This window comes from Pan troglodytes, chromosome 5, assembly GCF_028858775.2.
Source record: "Pan troglodytes isolate AG18354 chromosome 5, NHGRI_mPanTro3-v2.0_pri, whole genome shotgun sequence".
In the NCBI taxonomy this organism is placed as follows: Eukaryota; Metazoa; Chordata; class Mammalia; order Primates; family Hominidae; genus Pan; species Pan troglodytes.
The window spans coordinates 53,749,004-53,768,835 of NC_072403.2; the positions used below are offsets into that span (position 1 = coordinate 53,749,004).

Genomic DNA, 19,832 nt, shown 5'->3' on the forward strand with positions numbered 1-19,832 from the left:
CCGTGCATTCATAACTATTTGGTCATAAAAAATATGTGACTGTAATTATGATATTTACAGTCAACTTATAAAAATACATGTAATTCTGAATGGCAATAGTTAATCCTTAGCTCTAACCACAAGCCTAGAAGGATTAGCTTATTACGGGGAAATGTGATAGATAATTACAAAATGGACAAAGCTTTTACTCTCTTGAATTCAACATTCAAGAATAACTATAATAGCATCATAAAACATTTGTCATCATTATTCTTCTCACCTCATGAGGTAAAAACCTAAATTCTGTGGAAATAAATGGGAATCAAATAGGAAAGGGCCACTTACATGATACAACAACAGAGGAGAATAGTTCTTTCATAGAATACTCATGCACAAACTTCAAAAAGCTTCATAGTCACTGCAAGAATTCCTGGGAAGACATCTAAACATGACTTTCATTAAAAAGAATTAAGACTGGTCTAAAGAATCAAATCTCTAAGGTATGATTACCTTTAACCATAAGTGGTAAAAAATCTTTTAGCTGATCTCTCTGTAATTTAGGTGAGTACCTCTTTGAAGTTTATTAACATCAAAGAGAGTGGAGCTCACATGGCACTTTCCAATTCAAATTTAAATTCTGATGGAAGGAAATAAATCCACATTCCAGTTTACATACAGAAAAAGAGTAGTTTTTTCATACTTTATAACCTCTTACTTTAAGGGCATACATGTTTCAATTAAATAAAGTATTACACAAAGCTGACATATTTCCCACAAATTTCTTCTCTTCTAGGAGTTGATTGGTCATCTGCTGACAATAGATAAGTTGCTAATTTGAATGGCATTAGTACTTCATAAATGAACAAAACAATGAGTGCAAACTTGAAAAACTAGGGAGAGGTGCATACAAGCTACCAAAAAAAGTTGGGATTGGGGGTAACCTGCAAATCATGATCTCATATCTTAGGATGTATCTTAGTATTCAGGAAATGGAATTCTTGGAAACATCTGTTTCACAGTGAGGTTGGGAGGTCAGATGATGCTCTGTTAGATTCTTCTTAGGATTAAATTACTTCCTAGGACTGCGTTAAGACACTTCAGGTGGTATATTAACTCTTCCAGAACAAACAATTCCATTTCAGTAAATTATTGCTACAGTTCTCTAAAGAGTACTACGGTGTCCTGGAAAAGATAATGTTCCTTCCAAAATGCCCTCTAGTCACTCGAACAATGAGAAATTCATATTTATCTTAGACACTTTGATTCTTGAAGAGATAAACTAAAAATGAAGAACTGTTTTTCCCTATCCAAACAGAGACTATCTGGATGGAGACATAATATTAGATCTGCCCTGGTCATTTGGCAGTGTATGCCATTTCCTCCATGTGCTTTTGACAACCGGCATGCTTGATTCTTTCTCTGTAAATCAGCCTGCCATTCTTCTTTGCATGCAGAATTGTCTATAGGAACCAAGAAAAAACCAACCCCAATAGCCAATCTTTTAAAAAATAGGTGAATGAGTGGAGCATGGCACACAATGGGAAGAAAAGGAGTGATAGTTAATTAACTTTCTCAGTGATTATCTCCCATATTTTGAAGAGGATGCGAAAAGACTAAAAATCTTTACAAATGATAGGTAATCTGTAAGAGGAATTCTCCTCCTCCATGCACCCCCACTACAAAACCCCCACCCAAACAAAAAATCAAAACCCAACCAAAAACCTCCTCTGAAACTTCTACTTCAGATATGAGATCATGGTCTGGAGGCTACTCATACCAAATACCAGTTCATTCTAGTACAGCAGTTCATGAGGCAAAAGGCTAGGAGTATTTGTGACATGACTTTACAAATAATGTAAAAACAATAACCCTATGATTATGGGCAATAATTTTCCACACTCAAATCTATAGATATTGCACTGAAACTGACACAATGGGGAAGACATAGATCATTTCCTGTTGAAACCCAATTACCTCAAGGTAAAACAAAACAAACTCCATTTAATAAATGAAATACTACTTAAATGTTTTCATTTTAGGGTCTGTTCCCTTTCCCCTTTATATTCTGGAAAGTTACATGTCTAAGTATACTTGTTTTGTTACTTCATTAGTCTATCAACTTCATTTCCAGAGACTATAACGAGAATGGAATTGTTTGTATCTTTTTTCTGAACATAATTGAGTCAAGGAGTTTTGTTATTTTAGATATTATTATTAATTTGATTAAAACATAGAACCAAAGTTGATGGGAAATAGTAGCTTTCTTCTAGGTAAAAGAGCTTACCAGCAGATTTTATAATCATTGGACATTTATTCTGTCCTACCTGGAAATAAATTATGTTACTGCTTGGCATGGGAAAAGGCATTTTCTAGTAATTTCCTGTGACAGGAGGCACAGCAATAGTCCAAGTAAGCACCCAACAGGTGCTTGGGAGTAGTTTTAAACTTTAACTTAATGAAAACATTTACCTCAGTACTTTTGTTTGAGAAAGAATTCAGCAGCAGTTATAGTTAATATCCCACCTGTGGAGAGCTGCGATCACCCTAGGAGGTGGGCCAACCGAGGAGCACTTTCCAGGTAACAAGAGCAACACTATTGCGAGAAGCTACAAATGGTACTGCAGTAGGTGTAGTGAACACTACTATAGTGATCATGGCCTGGGTTATGTTCCAAATAGTAATGCAAGGAATACACTAGAGTTCATAGGATTAGAATAGTTTCCTTATGCTAAGAACTAGTAGATGGCATGTGATGAGTGGGTATGGTCCATTTTATCCTATTTCACTCTACAAGTTTCCTAGTTATGTCTCCTTTCTCCTATGTTAATTATCTATATTCCATGACAGTTATTTTCCCTATCTAAAATAAGAACGGTGTAACTATGGAGTACCCCAACTCACATACACATACTTGTGCACCCTTAGACTCATGTATGGATAATCTGTGTAAAGCGCTCATTTGCAATTGGGTGAGCTCACTGAAAGCAGCCATATCAGCCTTCCAAATACAGTAAAAGCCAATGAAAATCCATATCAACTGTTTATTTCTAATATGAAACAGTAAACCTTGTCCATGTGGTAATTAATTCAAATGCCTTTTGTGTTTTTTTGTGAAGTCATCCAAAGCAAAAGTCTAGATGACTGCTGACATGATATGCATAATCTAATGAACTCACATCTCTGTTTATTTTGCTCATCCCACAGTTGAATGACACTCTGACTGCTGAGACACTTGGGTTGATTTAGAACGGCTATTAATGAATCTATAAATTTGGCTAAGGTTGATTTGACTTTCTAGGGAAAGGCCAGCCTATCTTCAAATGGACACCTCCCTCCACATAAACGTCAATGTACCCTAAAGACAAAACTAAGTATATGTATATATGGGATATATACATATATATGTACACATAAAATGGATTGGGAAGTCCTTTGGTTTAGACAGTATTAAATATGTACTTCCCAAGTGCATAGGTTTCCTTTGACCAACCTGTTCCAAAAACAAGCATGAAAAGTGCCATGGCACATTTCCTATGTCTTTCCCCCTATTTGAAGGACACCTTTCCTTGCTCCTCCATCACTCCTAAGCATTTTATTTTTAAAAGCAGGTGGTTCTTTTGGCGTTCTATCTTAACACTCCATTGATTCATCCATTCCTTGGAAGAGCTCTCAGATTACATCCAGAAACTTGTTTTTAGAGGAGAACAAGGTTGCAAATAACTTTTTCCTCTTTTTTAATTCCCTCTTCCCCTCAAGAAGCAGGCACCTTGAAGTGTCATGAATAATGCACTCTTGATCTGACTTGCCTTGTTACCCCTGGCCAGCCCAAGCAGCTGAGGTCTGAGCTTTACTTGCCCTGCATCATTGTGCAATACTGGAAAAGAAAAATAATCCACTGGTCTATACCCCTCATACTGTGGTGACGTGATCCGGGTTCTCTTGAATTTCTATGCATTCAATTTCCTCTCTTTCCTTTCGCTTGGCACGTTTCTTTTTCTTGTGGTGCTTTTTGGAAGGGGGGAAAAACGTTAGGAACACAGGTAAAATAACAAAACAGTGCAGAAGTGTGCAACCCCCAGTGAGCAGCAAGCATTTGAACAGTGTGAAGGTCAGGTTCGAAGGCACAAATAGAAGGGGGACTAACCCAATAAGAAAAGAAGTAACATTTTGCAAAATGGCTGTCCCATGCTCTTGCAAGGAGCTTTTTATACATTGTGTTCGGGTGTGCTCAGTTGCTAATACAAATGTGAAAAGCAGTGGTGCACAGTGGTCAATGGCGAAATTCAAGGTGTAGATAAGGCACAAGATAGAAATGCAATCCATGTCGACGTTCCATAATGTCATTAAGCCCAGAACGCCCAGCTCAATTGAGGTGACGCTAAGAATTAGCCAGAAGTTTCCCAGAGGGTGGATCACTAGGAAAAAAGTCAGGATTAACACCAGGAGAACACCAAAGCCTGCAATCAGAACAGGCACTGTGACAGACAAGCTGTAATGGTCCATGAAGACAAAGGAGGGGTTGAACACGATGAATCGGATGCTCTTTGAGAGGGATAGGGGCCTCAGCTTTTCCAACACTTCTATGACTTCTTTCTGCTTGTCTCTGCTAGTCCTGGCCACCAGATACAAGCGAGAAGCAATGATATTGCTTTCATCCCCTGCCTTGGAGAAGATGATATCATTTCGAAAATGCTGGAATTCTGGCTTTTTTAAAAATGAGCTTTGCAGGACACTGATGAAGTCACTTTTGTTATTGGCACTGATGTTGCTGACTTTCAGGAACTGGTAGTACTGCTCCACCCAGGACACTGCAGTGAATCCACTACAGAGTCTTCTTAGGTCATCCTGGACGCTGCTGTTCCAGTACTCTAGGGGCTCATAGACATAGAATCCTATCACAGGGCTATAGTTGCTGAAATATTTCTGCTGAACCATGGCATAGGAAACACTTGGTGAATCACTGGCTAGTAGATTGATGATGTTGGCTCCGTCACTGATCTGTAAGCACCCCATGAAGGAGAAGGAGGCATAAATGAGATAGAGGATGACGACAAATGGCTTCACATATATATTGGTAATCCATTCATTATAATGTTCACGGAGGAAGTGCTGAATGAAGTGGTGCTGGTAGGGGTTCGTCTCATGATGGGACGTCTGTTGATGCCCATCACTCATCACTGTCTGGAACCACACAGGTTTGCGATCCAGGTATTCTGCAGAAGGGATCTTACAGCAAAAGATGCTGTGGTAGCGGTTTTGCTCTAGTTGGCCAGCAAAGACCAGACAGGAGCCAAAGAAGGAGAAAATGTAGAAGTAGTTCAACAGAATGGAGACACACATGTTTTGACAGAAGACCTTCACAGCCTCTATGTTTGTGAATGGGCTGGCACCCATGCCAAAAGTGATGAAGTACAGGGAGCTGGTCATGGTATAGGTGACCATCACATCAGAATAGGCATCTGCTATCCTGTCTTTGAAGGGCAAGTTCTCTTTGGTTCTCCGCCATCCGGACAGAAGCTCAAACACTCCTTTAGTTCCATGACCTAATGTTTTAAAAAAAGAAAATAATAATTATTTTTATTTCCTCCTATGGCTCAAGTGAATTCCTTATAGTTTATCTATGCTAAATGGCACTTTATACTCTAATCTTCAAAGGGCTGTGATCCTCCTATCAGGGCCTCAAAAGTTGAGTTATGGACAGGATACATTTGGTCCCTGTTTCACTTTAGCAAAGCCCAAATTTATTGATATTCTGGGAAAAATGAAACATGTATTGTCTGTTCTATCAATGTGCAAAGTTGTAAATATAATGTTACATTATTACATGATTTTTTTCCCCTGAACACATATTGTCTTCCTAAATAGACAGTAAATTGTCAACGGCAGGGGCCGTTATTTGTGCACCTTCAAATGACCCTTAACATCATGTCAAGTGCTTGGTTAACTGATTCATTGACTGACAGTTCCTAACTTTTGTCTCAAGCTGATTTATATGCTGATTTAGGAAATTATAAAAGTATGTTAAACACTTAAAAATGGCTCTAAACTGATTTTATAATGTTGATAATCTCCTTGGTGGCCAAATGGCTTAGAAACCAATTTCCAAAGAGTTGATTAATTAGCTCCGGATGTGAGTTTAAAATAAAAAATCTGCCATGTCACATAAAAGACAGGGCAAGACCTTCGGGGTGAAAAATCTTAGCAAGCACTTCCTTTGGGCTCCTCATAGAGCTCTGATTCATGTGAGATGGATGCTGACTAAATGCTTTTGACTGCTTCGTTAAAGTGAATGAAGAATACTTGTTTTAAACCAATGTTTGTGTCCCTTTTGATAAGAGTAAGTAGGCAAAAGGCTTAGTCAACACATATTACTTGAACACACAGTGTATGCCAGACTCTGGTAGCTACTGAGCTGTAATTTTGAGGAATTTCACAGCTCTTAAGATACTACCACTTTCTTACTAGCAAAAGGAGAAAGCAGCTAAGTAAACAAAGGTATTATACTATATCTGCAATTTCCCCTTTTTTCACTTCCCTGAATTGGACCTGTCAATGACCATCCATAATATATCAATTGGTAGCTTTCTGAGTGAGTGGAAATCTTCATAGATCACTCTTGCCCTTGTGGGCATAGCAATGCTACATAGGAATCTTTTCTGTGAATGGATACAAGCTGTGCTTGGGCTGTTCTCCAAGGAATCCATTAGACAAAGACATAGCTGAAAGGCACAAAATCAACTAGTTTATGAAAACCTGGAAAATGGACTTAAATGTGGCACTTAGATATTGGAGTTAGGTGTTACAAACTTAATTTACTTAGTAGTGCTTTAACAAAGATGTGATAGCTGGGGTCTTACTGCAATCGCTCTGAATTTGCATTGCCGATAGCTTTTGCTAACTGACTTGTATAATTCTTCCCTTTCTTTTATTTGAGACTACAATGTACATACTTAAAAATATTATTTCCCAGCCTAGTTTTCAACTAGAGGTGGTTCACGTGACATAGTTATGGACAATGCAATGTAACTGAAGGTCATCTAAGGATGCCTGTTAGAAAACCAGAGGGCATTTTGTTTGAAATAGTATAATGAAGCCACTGGGATGAGTTCTTGTCTGCCTCCTTTTGGAATTCTCTTCTAAGAAAACCAAATCTTGGCTAAGCCATTGTAGGTAAGGCTGTTACTTGCAGCTGAATCCATTCCTAACCAACAATGTTTCCTAGGTCAGTTAACATTTACCAAAACCTCTTTTAAGATGATCTAAGAATTCTTGCTTCATAGTTAATTTGACTATAGTATTTACAGACTTAAATGTATATAATGCAAATATTTGATTTTTAAAGACACATTGGCCAAACTTTTGGTAGTTTTTATCAATTATTAATAGTTACTAAAGGAAGCTAGGCATTGGAATTCTTTTTACCTCTAATGTAAAGCCTATTTATTCTTCAAAGCTGTCTCTTATGGGTCTCCAATCAGGAAAGATAAGTTTATCATAACAAGTAGAAAGGTTCGTGTAAACTGCATTTAGGAAAAGGCACGTTTTTTTCATTTGGAGGTCATGAACTGTTCCTTCTTGCATTTTATCAGGAGCTCAACATATGTGTATTACATTTAGTCTAACGATTCTTAACAATGTTAATTGTTCATTCCTATCTTCGGCAAAACTCCTTGAAGAGACAGAATACAGTACTTGCTCTATTATTCCCTTGACTAAAATACAATGTTAGAATAAGGGTTAAGGTAATTAAAATAATTCTTTAATGAGAGCACCTCTCTTCAGAAATGAGGACTCCTGCTATCTTTGTAGTCACAAGGTGGGGAAAGGCTACATAGAGCTACAGCTAAATTTGGCTTGCCTTTGATAGTGGTCATTTTTATGGAACATTAGGTACACTATGTAGGCCAGATTTTTGCTTTATGTAGTACAAAGGCCTGTAGGTGTAGGAAGATGATACTAAACCATATTAGATTAGGTAATCACTTTAAATGTGGTCGAGACTGAAAATACAATTTCCAAACTTTGTTTGGAGATGGCGTGTTTTATCCCACTCATATGTTTAGATATTTTATAGGATTTTCCTACTGATATTCACTCATTTGACTGTCACAATAATCTGCCCATTTTCTAGCAGTTCAAATGTATTGCCTGCTCCAGTCAAGGTAACTGTCTTTCACTGCCCTGTGGGCATGTTCCTCATTAGTCTTATCTTCTTAGCTTTGTTTATGTTATTTTCTGTCCCTTAAAATACTTTCCTCAATTCTGGTCATAATAAAATTCTATTCATTGGTCTGTTAAGGGTCAGTTCAAGTCTCCTATTTGCTATGAATCCATTTCTAATGATTCCAGTCATATCTATATCTATATCTATATCTATCTATCTATATATATCTTAATTTTTTATTGCCCTAACTAGTCACTCATTTTGTCCCACAACCATGTGCTGTTTTGCTCTGGAATTAAATGGTTTTCTCAAGATATGTTCTATCTCTTGGTTGGATTGCAAATTCTTCACGGCTAGGGAATGCATTTTATCTTACTTTTATACTCTGCAGGACATCTGGTAAAGTGATAGATGCCCAAAAGATGCCCATTAACTTCTTTTTGAATTAAATAAACTATAATTCTTGATTCTAGATGGGTCCAAAAGTGGATCTTTTTATTACTTATTCTAAAATTTATTATACATGTTTGTACCTATATAAATATCGATTGTATCCAGAAGAACTATACACTATTTACTTTCATTCAATCCAATATATATTTATTTAGAGTTTGTTATATAAGAACTTTTGCTAGCCGATATATAAGATATAAAGGTAAACAAGGAACACAATCTTTTTCAACAACTGTCCAGAAAGTCATTTTCACTTAAGTAATTCTGAGACCAAGATTATAGCTTCTAATGCAACTGCTTTAAAAATAGGGATATATACCTAAAAAATTATATTGGCACTTGTAACAAAGCCATCAATACTTCTCTAAAAATAAAGAAGCAAGAGCATGAGCAAAGAAGAGAATATGTCAGAGTGATTTTTCTTTTTGTAGATGTTACTTCTATTGTCATATAATGAGAAAATATACTACTGTGAAAACAGCTTAATTATTTATTTTAAGCTCCTGCTAATGCATTTAGAATGTCTATATTTATTAAAATGCTAGATATTACTAGGATTTTAGATTAAAAATAACTTTAATTAATTAATATGAAATAACTGTGTATAGTATCAATGGAATTAATTGTATGGAGAGATAAAAGTTTAATAAAAGTTTTATTTGTTTAATACAGGGTTTCCCAACTGGGCACTATTGACACTTTGGTCTGGATAATTCTTTAGTGTCGGGGACAGTCACGAACTTTGGAGGATGTTTAGCACCATTCCACTACCCACTAGATACCAGTTGCACACCCCACAGTTGTAACAACCAAATATTTCTTCAGACATTGTCAAATGTTGCCTGTGGGGCAAATTTGGCTTCAATTGAAAATTATTGCTTTAGTCAAAAGAAAAAGAAATAATATACTCACTCATACACACACATACTTAATTATCTGTTTCTGATTATAAAATCAGGATACATTTCCATGGAAAATTTGGGAAACATGAAAAATAGTGGTGAAACAAATTATTCCAGAATCCCGCAACACAGAAAACTGCTATTAACAACTTCAAGTATTTATTCCAGTCATTTGTTTATTTATCTTCCAAGCTTATGTATGTATGTGTGTGTGTGTGTGTGTGTGTATGTATGTATGTATGTATATATTCATTTATGTATCTAGCCATCTGTTCAGATAGGTAACTACCTATATAACTAATTCAAAGAACTGGATTGCTACCAAACAAAATTAGAATTTAGGATTACTCTTGCCACTCTGTCCAGATGCCAATCAACCATGGAGAGTCTGTTTTCCAATTTCTACAGTGTTTTCTGTCTTTGTTTCTTACTTTTCACTTTGGTTTCCATTCTGAGGCTGGAACCATTTTTCGAGCATCTGCTCTCTTGAAAGAAGCCCCAATTTTCTCTTTAGCTTTTTCTAATAGTATTTTATTCCCTGCAGTTCCACCCTTACTCAGAGATTCTTAATCCAATTCAAGTAATCCACCTCAAACTGATGCACCAGTGTCCACCCCAAAGACACTGGTGGCCCACCAATTCAGGTGATGCATGGATCACATATAAATGTGACATGCCCCACTGAATGATGATTGGAACTACATTATATTATTTCCCAGTACCCAGTCCTAACTGTTCTTTGAGTCTGTCCCATTTTCCCACCAAAATCTTTAATTCTTACCTGAGGCTACTGCTTGTTTTAAGAACAACTCCATTCAAGTTCTGGACTCGTTTTATATGCAGTTACCTAATATATAAAGAGGAATTTTGTTCTAAGTAGGGCTGTATGCTGTGTACCATGAAAATGCGGCTGATGCTTCCTGAGGGATCAGGGAAAGCTTCAAAAGGTTTAGGCAGAGGATGATGTTAATGACAGTTTAGGCTGATGGGATAACATGAATAGAGACAAAAACCCCTGTAAACTATGAAGAGGTAGTTGTGTATTTAAAGTTTATAATTGTTATTTTTTTTCCCTCAGTAGAGATTAGCTCACTGCTATAGCGAGCTGGTATACTATTGTCCACAGTACATTTTTGATTTAGTGTTCCAAAATCTGACTGCCACACTTTGGTCATGATTTCCCTGAATTACATTAGTATATATTTGCACACTGCATTAGATTAATATAATAAGTAACTCACTCAGGACATTATTAGATGACTAATATTTCCTTTAGCACAGTTTTTTGAAATAAAAGAGAGAGAGTTCTTAAGGGTAAAAAAGAGTTGGACAGAGGAAAAACTGGGAGAAAAATTCAAGGAGGGAGATGAATAGAAATAATAAGGGTATGTGTGTGTGTGTGTGTATTGAGTACTCCACAAGTCTGATGGGATGCTGATGGGGAGCTCTCTTTCCAAATGAAAGCAATTGGAAGCATGGTGTAACAATAAGGAAAACATACATGGCAGCTTGCTAACATGCCCCCATTTAACAATGATTTGGTAAGTTCTGCTATTTGCAATTGAGCCACATGAAAAAGATAAAGATCATGAAGGTTCTTCATGGTCATGGTCGTGCAGGTCTGCCGGAGTGAATATTTAAGTGTTTTTAAATTAAAAAAAAAAATTATTGTTACCAAACAAAACTGATATCAGTCCTCAGTGAGGTGGGGAGCACTCAGAACTGGTTATAATTCCGTTTGAGCTTCTAGTAATCATTCTCCAACAAATAAAGATGACTTCTAAAGTAAGATGGTTCTTCTCTGAGAACCAGCTCCAGCCTTCCTTTAAGAACATTTTTCCAAACTCCTACTCTTCTAATGTAAGCTTCCATATTGTAATTGCATCTAACATTGCTGTAGGAAAACTCTCTGGTGACGTAGTTAGGCCTAAATAGAAGTTTTTCTTTTTTCTTTTTTTTGAGACGGAGTCTCACTCTTTCACCCAGGCCATAGTGCGGTGGCGAGATCTCAGCTCCCTGCTACCTCCGCCTCCCGGGTTCAAGTAATTCTCCAGCCTTAGCCTCCTGAGTAACTGAGATTACAGGCACCTGCCACCACACCTGGCTGATTTTTGTATTTCCAGTAGAGATGGGTTTTGCCACATTGGCCAGGCTGGTCTCAAACTCCAGACCTCAAGTAATCTGCCCGCCTTGGCCTCCCAAAGTGCTGGGATTATAGGCGCGAGCCACGGCGACGGCAAGATTTTTTTTTTTCCCCAGAGCAATGTTGTTCTATAAATCCAATATAATTTTTACAGTTGCCATTTTAATCCTACACTCAATCTCTCCAAAACCTACAATTCCAAAGAAAATACTTTTAACGAGGATGAAATTCAATTGGAACTAATTGTAACTGACTCAATGCTCTCTACTGAGTTTTTCTTTGCTATATTGCTTTAATAAGCATGATCTGTGGGTTTCTAGTTTATTTTAATCAGCAGAATTAGAATTCTCATTTGCCTTCAGAAGACATGCTGGTGGGTTTTCCTTTTCACTTGAACATGCTAATCAAGATATGAAAGCTTGACACCGATATCAGAGACGTAAGAAATAGAGGTTAAAAAAAAAATACTCCTTTTTATGACCTGTTCCAAAGAAAGCTTACTACTTTCCCTTAGAAGTTATTTCTTCATTTGGTTAGCTACACTTTCAATAATTGTGTTTGTGAAAATCACCCCCGATCGTGACATCCCAATGCCAACTAAATGAATGAATAATGAATGAAAAAAATAAAATCACAATCAACTGAAAACTCAGTCCAGCAAAGCAGATGCAAAAAAGTCTGGATAATGCATCAGTATTTTAAGTTATTGTTCACTTCTTTGGCATTATGTGGGATCATTTATCCATTGTTCCTTCTCTTTAGCTGGCTGATTCCTACTTAGCATGTTCTCAAGCATAATCTCATCACTCGAACATGCGTGATCTCTAACACTTTCCGCTTGCCCTACTCACCCGCATTCCACCAGCTTAGACGTCTCTGCCCTGTATTCCAACCCAAATCACAGTACTTACTATACGCTAGACTGAGATTGCCCTTGGTGGGCCCATCTTTTAGCCAGTCCAGAAACTCTTCACTGGCCAGGTTAGGCACTTGCCTTTTTCACTTTTGTATATTAATTATTGGCTTATGGTAAATGCTCAATAAGTGTTTTTAAAACTGAATTGGCCATGATCTACATGTAGAAATTTTAAAGATATTTGAACACATTCTTCTTGTAATAGTTATTATTGTAATGATACTTACTAGCTTAACAATAATAGGTATAATTGATATAAATATATTAATTTATATTTATTATATTTTATGTAATTTACTCTATACATTTTTAATAGAATTATATATTTTATATAACTTATAAAATTTATTGAGGAATTAAATATAAATTATAACTTTAATAATAATAAATGTTACTATTTATCATTAGTTCTTACAATAATTATTATTAACAGCCCTATATTCAGCAATGGGTTTTGTGAAATAGATATTATTTGCCTCATTTTACTGAGAAGGAAACTTGCTGAATGTCACCCAATGATTCTGAATTTTTCTCCCATTTCCTCCTCTGTTCAGTTCACATTGACAGAGGTGGAAATAGATGTCAATTATACCTAATTGGGAAATTAGCATATTATTCATTAATTTGGCTGGTTCAGGATTACGGATGTCTAACAGAGAATGGAATATGAAATGAAATTACTTGTTCTATGTTGTTCTTTGACAGGGTAGAAACAGGTTCATAAGACACTCCTTTTGCCTGAGAGATGATGAACTCTTTAGATATTTTCTAATCCCCATAATGTCTAGTCTTGAGGTGATGATCAGTGTGTATTTGTATACTGACTGCTTCTAATTTAGTATCATCTAAAGTAAATAGATGATTATCAAGCCCCAAAGGTTGCTCAATTTATACAATGGCCAAAGCTTCTACCTCTTGGTTCTTATATAGCCCACAAAGGGTAGGGGGTGTTCAACAGGAATTCTCTAAGCTGCTACTGCCAGGGACATGTATGATGGTTTTACCTGGAAACCTTTGATAATGTTGTTCAATGAGGGAGGGCCTCGCTTTATCTTGTCCTTAAGCAAGAAGTGACTTCACTTGAAATATTCCCATCCCAGTACAGAATGAGTCAGAGTAAAGAGCAGAGAGTAGGGCCAGGCATGGTGGCTCAAGCCTGTAATCCCAGTACTTTGGGAGGCCGAGGCAGGTGGATCACAAGGTCAGGAGATCGAGACCATCCTGGCTAACATGGTGAAACCCCGTCTGTACTAAAAATACAAAAAATTAGCTGGGTGTGGTGGTGGGCGCCTATAGTCCCAGCTACTTGGGAGGCTGAGGCAGGAGAATGGGGTGAACCCAAGAGGCGGAGCTTGCAGTGAGCCAAGATAGCGCCACTGCACTCCAGCCTGGGCGACAGAGCGAGACTCAGTCCCAACAAAAAAGAGTAGATGGGAAAAGGAGCAGAATATTGCAAAGAAAAGAGGAAATAATTATGAGCATGAACAGACATTCAGTCCTTAGCACTCAGGAGGTTACAGGATTTTATTAGGTCTCTAATAAGAAAAAATAAAGCTTAGTAGCAGATTCTCATTGTATAATTTTCAGAGCAGTTGTATATTTTATATATATATCTTAGTGTATAGATAAAAGACATATAGTCTCATCCAGAGTTTGCATTCAGTCATTTTGACAATTTATTTTGTAGTTTTTTTGTTTGTTTGTTTGTTTTTGTTTTTGTTTTATTATTATTATACTTTAAGTTTTAGGGTACATGTGCACATTGTGCAGGTTAGTTACATATGTATACATGTGCCATGCTGGTGTGCTGCACCCACTAACTCGTCATCTAGCATTAGGTATATCTCCCAATGCTATCCCTCTCCCCTCCCCCCACCCCACAACAGTCCCCAGAGTGTGATATTCCCCTTCCTGTGTCCATGTGATCTCATTGTTCAATTCCCACCTATGAGTGAGAATATGCGGTGTTTGGTTTTTTGTTCTTGCGATAGTTTACTGAGAATGATGATTTCCAATTTCATCCATGTCCCTACAAAGGACATGAACTCATCATTTTTTATGGCTGCATAGTATTCCATGGTGTATATGTGCCACATTTTCTTAATCCAGTCTATCATTGTTGGACATTTGGGTTGGTTCCAAGTCTTTGCTATCGTGAATAATGCCGCAATAAACATACGTGTGCATGTGTCTTTATAGCAGCATGATTTATAATCCTTTGGGTATATACCCAGTAATGGGATGGCTGGGTCAAATGGTATTTCCAGTTCTAGATCCCTGAGGAATCGCCACACTGACTTCCTCAATGGTTGAACTAGTTTACAGTCCCACCAACAGTGTAAAAGTGTTCCTATTTCTCCACATCCTCTCCAGCACCTGTTGTTTCCTGACTTTTTAATGATTGCCATTCTAACTGGTGTGAGATGGTATCTCATTGTGGTTTTAATTTGCATTTCTCTGATGGCCAGTGATGATGAGCATTTTTTCATGTGTTTTTTGGCTGCATAAATGTCTTCTTTTGAGAAGTGTCTGTTCATGTCCTTTACCCACTTTTTGATGGGGTTGTTTTTTTCTTGTAAATTTGTTTGAGTTCATTGTAGATTCTGGATATTATCTACAACTATCTGATCTTTGACAAACCTGAGAAAAACAAGCAATGGGGAAAGGATTCTCTATTTAATAAATGGTGCTGGGAAAACTGGCTAGCCATATGTAGAAAGCTGAAACTGGATCCCTTCCTTACACCTTATACTAAAATCAATTCAAGATGGATTAAAGACTTAAATGTTAGAACTAAAACCATAAAAACCCTAGAAGAAAACCTAGGCATTACCATTCAGGACATAGGCATGGGCAAGGACTTCATGTCTAAAACACCAAAAGCAATGGCAACAAAAGACAAAATTGACAAATGGGATCTAATTAAACTAAAGAGCTTCTGCACAGCAAAATAAACTACCATCAGAGTGAACAGGCAGCCTATAAAATTGGAGAAAATTTTCGCAACCTACTCATCTGACAAAGGGCTAATATCCAGAATTTATTTTGTAGTTCTATGTAGTATAAAAAACTTAAAGATCCAGTGTATGTGTGTATATATATATATGTGTGTGTGTGTGTGTGCGTATATACAGATATACACCCATATCATATATGTAGACACACATATATGCATATATAGTATATGTGTATGTGTGTATGTATGCATGTGTGTCTGTGTGTGTATACATGTATATTTGTCAATACACCTAAATTTGTATGTTTTTATATATATTTTATATATATATATGGAGAGAAAAAGTGAGAAGAGAAATAGCAATAGAGATGGGAGATGGGGATGCCCTAAAACTTCTTGACAATTGCAGTCAAGATTTTCATACTCAAAGTGGGCCAAACTTGGTAATTAACACGATTTGATATTGTAGTTAGTAGCACATTCCCCCAGAACAGACTGCTTGCGTTTAAATCCCATATCTCCTGCTTCCTAGATCTGTGACCTCAGGCCGTTTTTGTAAGCCTCCACGTATCTGTTTCCTCATCTGTAAAAAAGGGTGACAGTGAGATGTACCTCATGGGATTGTTAGGCGTTTTAGATAAGTTAGTACATGTGCTTGGAACACAGTAAGTGCTACATTGAATGGAAAAGCACAGTGCTGCCAACGGCAGGACGACTGTCATGGAGAACGTTCCAAATTGTTGGACTTGGAATGCCAACTTCTGAATGCAGCTTGGTTACTGATGTCTTTACTGCCCCAGCTGAGTTGGCTTTGTAAGGGGGGGATTCCCGGAGCTCTCTTTTCAGCTTTCCTTGCTGCAGGGCCTTGGTGCTGCCAAAAGATGAAGCACCAGTGCAGAGCCAGCACACACAGGATGGCTTGCTTTCCTGATCTCTCCCCTTCCCTGCTAAATAGCCACTATCAGGAAGTTTTTAATTTTTTTCTCTGTACCTTCCATGCTTTTCAAGTTTTAGAAAATGAACATGGGCCGGTCGCTGTGGCTCACACCTATAATCCCAGCACTTTGGGGGGCTGAGGCTGGTGGATCACTTGAGGTCAGGAGTTTGAGACCAGCTTGGCCAACATGGTGAGATCTTGCCTCAACTAAAAAAAAAAAAAAAAGTACAAAAAATTAACTGAGTGTGGTGGCACATGCCTGTAATCCCAGCTACTTGGGAGGCTGAAGTGGGAGGATTGCTTGAACCTGGGAGGTGGAGGTTGCAGTGAGCTGAAACCATGCCACTGCACTCCAGTCTGGGTGACAGAGTGAGACTGTGTCTCAAAAAAAAAAAAAAAAAAAGATTGAGGAAAGAAATGCAGCCTCTGAGGGCTGGGTGCTGTCAAGTAGGCCATGGTGCTGCCAGGAGTTGTTCTGGCACTCCCAGCTGTGTTGAGTGTTATCTTCTTGACCACAGACATCCTCACAAAACAGCATCAGACAAGGCCATTCTGTGACCGGCATGAACCGAGACAAAACGAGACCCCTCCATAATCAGAACCAAATCTGAAAAAAACACAAACATTGCCCAAAACATAAAATGGACTAAATCTCTTCCTTTCAAAAGTGGTAGTGGTAATTGGCGCTCCTTTACCAGTCACGGCTTACCCTTACTCTAGTATTCTCTCCATCTAGGTATAATAATTACTAAGCTAACTATTATTAAGATAACCAGTCATAGAACTACCCTCTCTTCTTGACAGTAAACAACCATGCTCCCTTGAATTCTCTTCCAAATCATCTAACATTTGCAACAGTCATATAAGTACATTTTAATACCTTCTTCCTAAAATACTCCATGGTCCCCGATGGCGTGGGTTTTTCCTCATTGTAATTAGTCAATAAACCTAAATGTGTTCAATGATAGTAGTATTCTTGGTGGTCTGGCTGGAGGATGCTGGTATTTTATAACAAATATTTTTGGAAAATAAAATGCACTAAAACTTTTGTTATCATTGCTGATTTATAAGTAAGTTTCATTTGAGTATAGGAGTTATAACAGGAACATTGGGCGAGAGTTAAGCCCAGAAGGATTTGAATATCCAAACCATGCCACCACTAAAAGGGATGGTTTCCTGGTAATATGTTAGTTGTGTTATCACTGAAAAGAGAATCCCAGTTGGGCATATGAGAAGTGGGAAGTTATTTTGAGAAGATGGTAACATGAATATTAACATAGGAGGAGGGAGGAGGAGCCATGTGGAACTAAAAATTCATTGCTTTAGGCAGAGAAGAGAAATGAATGGAATAATCTGGAGTGGGGATGAAAATCTTGCAATGGTCAAGAGGAAGGAATTGGTAGTTTATAAACTAAATACAAGCATATACTTTAAAAATTAAGACCTAGAATAAAAAAGAAAATAATAAATACAAGAACTTGCAGAAATAACAATTATGACAATCTTATCATTTGTTGAGCTACACACATTTAGGGAATAAAAATTAATTCTTTCATTTGAAGGACATTTCCTGAGTGCTGCCCAGTAAGATATGGTAAAATGTCATCACTTTGAAGTTTAATAACTTCTTTTTGTCCCATTTGAAAACCACATCACATCCATATGCCTGAATTTAACAGTTCATTAATTGCAAGCTCTGGAGATCTTTTATCCTATAAAGAGTAAAATGGATGCTGACTTAGGATTTTTACGATAGCAAAAGCTGGAGAATGTTTTTAAAATGTCTGATTCAATCATTAGGATGTATTTATGAAATGGAAGGACTCTTACTTAGCAAACTTAGATTATGCACAGCTTTGATTTCTACTAAATGTGATTCAAGAGAAAAATCTTCAAAGCTGTAGCACAGATGCTTGATAAAAGCATAATGCTTCAAAGGACAAGATTTTTAGGGGCATCCCTGAATGTTTTGTGGCCTTTCTTCCCAATGAAGATGAAATAAAAACATTCCACAGCTGGATTTTTTTCTGAACAGAATGCCCTGAAGCCAATGGAAAACCAGTTAATCCAAAAGTTCAGGAATGGGATGATTCTGATCATTGGAATAGTCATTAAATTAATCAACCAGAACTTCCTTTTTGATTCAACTCTGATTGGTTGATTAACTTTATTAGAGATCTTTTTATTTTTTTTGAGATGGAGTCTCGCTCTGTCACCAGGGTGGAGTGCAGTGGTGCGATCTTGGCTCACTGCAACCTCTGCCTCCCGGGTTCAAGCGATTTTCCTGCCTCAGCCTCCCGAGTAGCTGGGACTACAGGCGTGTGCCATCATGCCCAGCTAATTTTTGCATTTTTAGTAGAGATGGGATTTCACCATGTTGACCAGGATGGTTTCTATCTCTTGACCTCATGATCTGCCCACCTCAGCCTCCCAAAGTACTGGGATTACAGGCGCGAGCCACAACGACCAGGCTGTAGAGATTTTTCTAAAATGTGTTAGACTTTTGTTCCTCTTCTGTATCTAGTCCTGACAAAAAGAAAAGGTTGTATGTGTAGCAATTAAAAAGATGCGCTGTGGAGTCAGGCATTTTGGTCCCAGTTCTGGCTCCATATATTGAATAATATACTTTGGAGTCATCATTTTATCATGCATTAATAATCAAGAGGCAATATGGTATATGAGTCAAGGCATCAGGCTATGTGGGTTTATGTTTCTTCACTGCCATCTATTAGATGGGCAAATGAACTACTCCATGGCTCGATTTGCTAACCTGCAAAATGGAGAGAATAACAGTATCTGCTTCAAAGACTTGCTGTGTTAAATGAAACACAGATACATGAGTCCCTTAGTACAAATATCTGGTACACAATTACTGTGCTCCCTTAAATGTTAACTATCACTGAGTAATATTATATAGTTGTAGCAGCATAGGAATTTAAGTTGAATGTGTACCAGGCCTAGAGCAGAGTTTTAAAGTTTTCTTCTCTGATTATTTTGAAGTTTGTCTTTTTTGTCTTTAGAAGTTAATTGTGGAAAAATGCTGATTAACAAAGGGTTTAGTTAACTGGATTAAACTAATTGAGGCATTCCTTATATGTATGTTCTTATTCAGAATAAGCTGAGTTGTTTTCATTTAGTAGGGTGAAGCTGAAAAAGAGCTTTCTCATCTCTAATTTATTCTGCAAATAACAGCAAGCCACTCACACTCAGGAGGAGAACACGGTTGAGTTGCTGGGCAGCCAGCTGAGTTCTATCAGCCCATGGGGCAGGAAGACCCTTGCCAGAGGACTCTCTCAGATGTGGCAGGAGCAGGAGTCAATTGAACTTATTCCTGATGAGTACAGTACAGGCTCCCTTTCAAATGGAAAAGGCCCTCTTCTCA

The 19,832-nt window shown here is 37.5% G+C and overlaps 1 protein-coding gene across 3 annotated transcripts in view; it reads right to left on the reverse strand.

Moving 5' to 3' along the window:
• Positions 1–3,794: 3,794 nt before the first annotated feature.
• The window catches only part of PTCHD4 (patched domain containing 4), a 191,684-nt gene continuing 175,646 nt past the window's right edge, over positions 3,795–19,832 (reverse strand). For all 3 annotated transcript variants that reach the window (XM_016955654.4, XM_527402.8, XM_001146259.7), the window contains one exon: positions 3,795–5,522. In XM_016955654.4, coding sequence (XP_016811143.1) covers positions 3,889–5,522 — 1,634 coding nt within the window. In that variant the 3' untranslated portion in view covers positions 3,795–3,888. The remainder of the gene's footprint in view (positions 5,523–19,832) is intronic.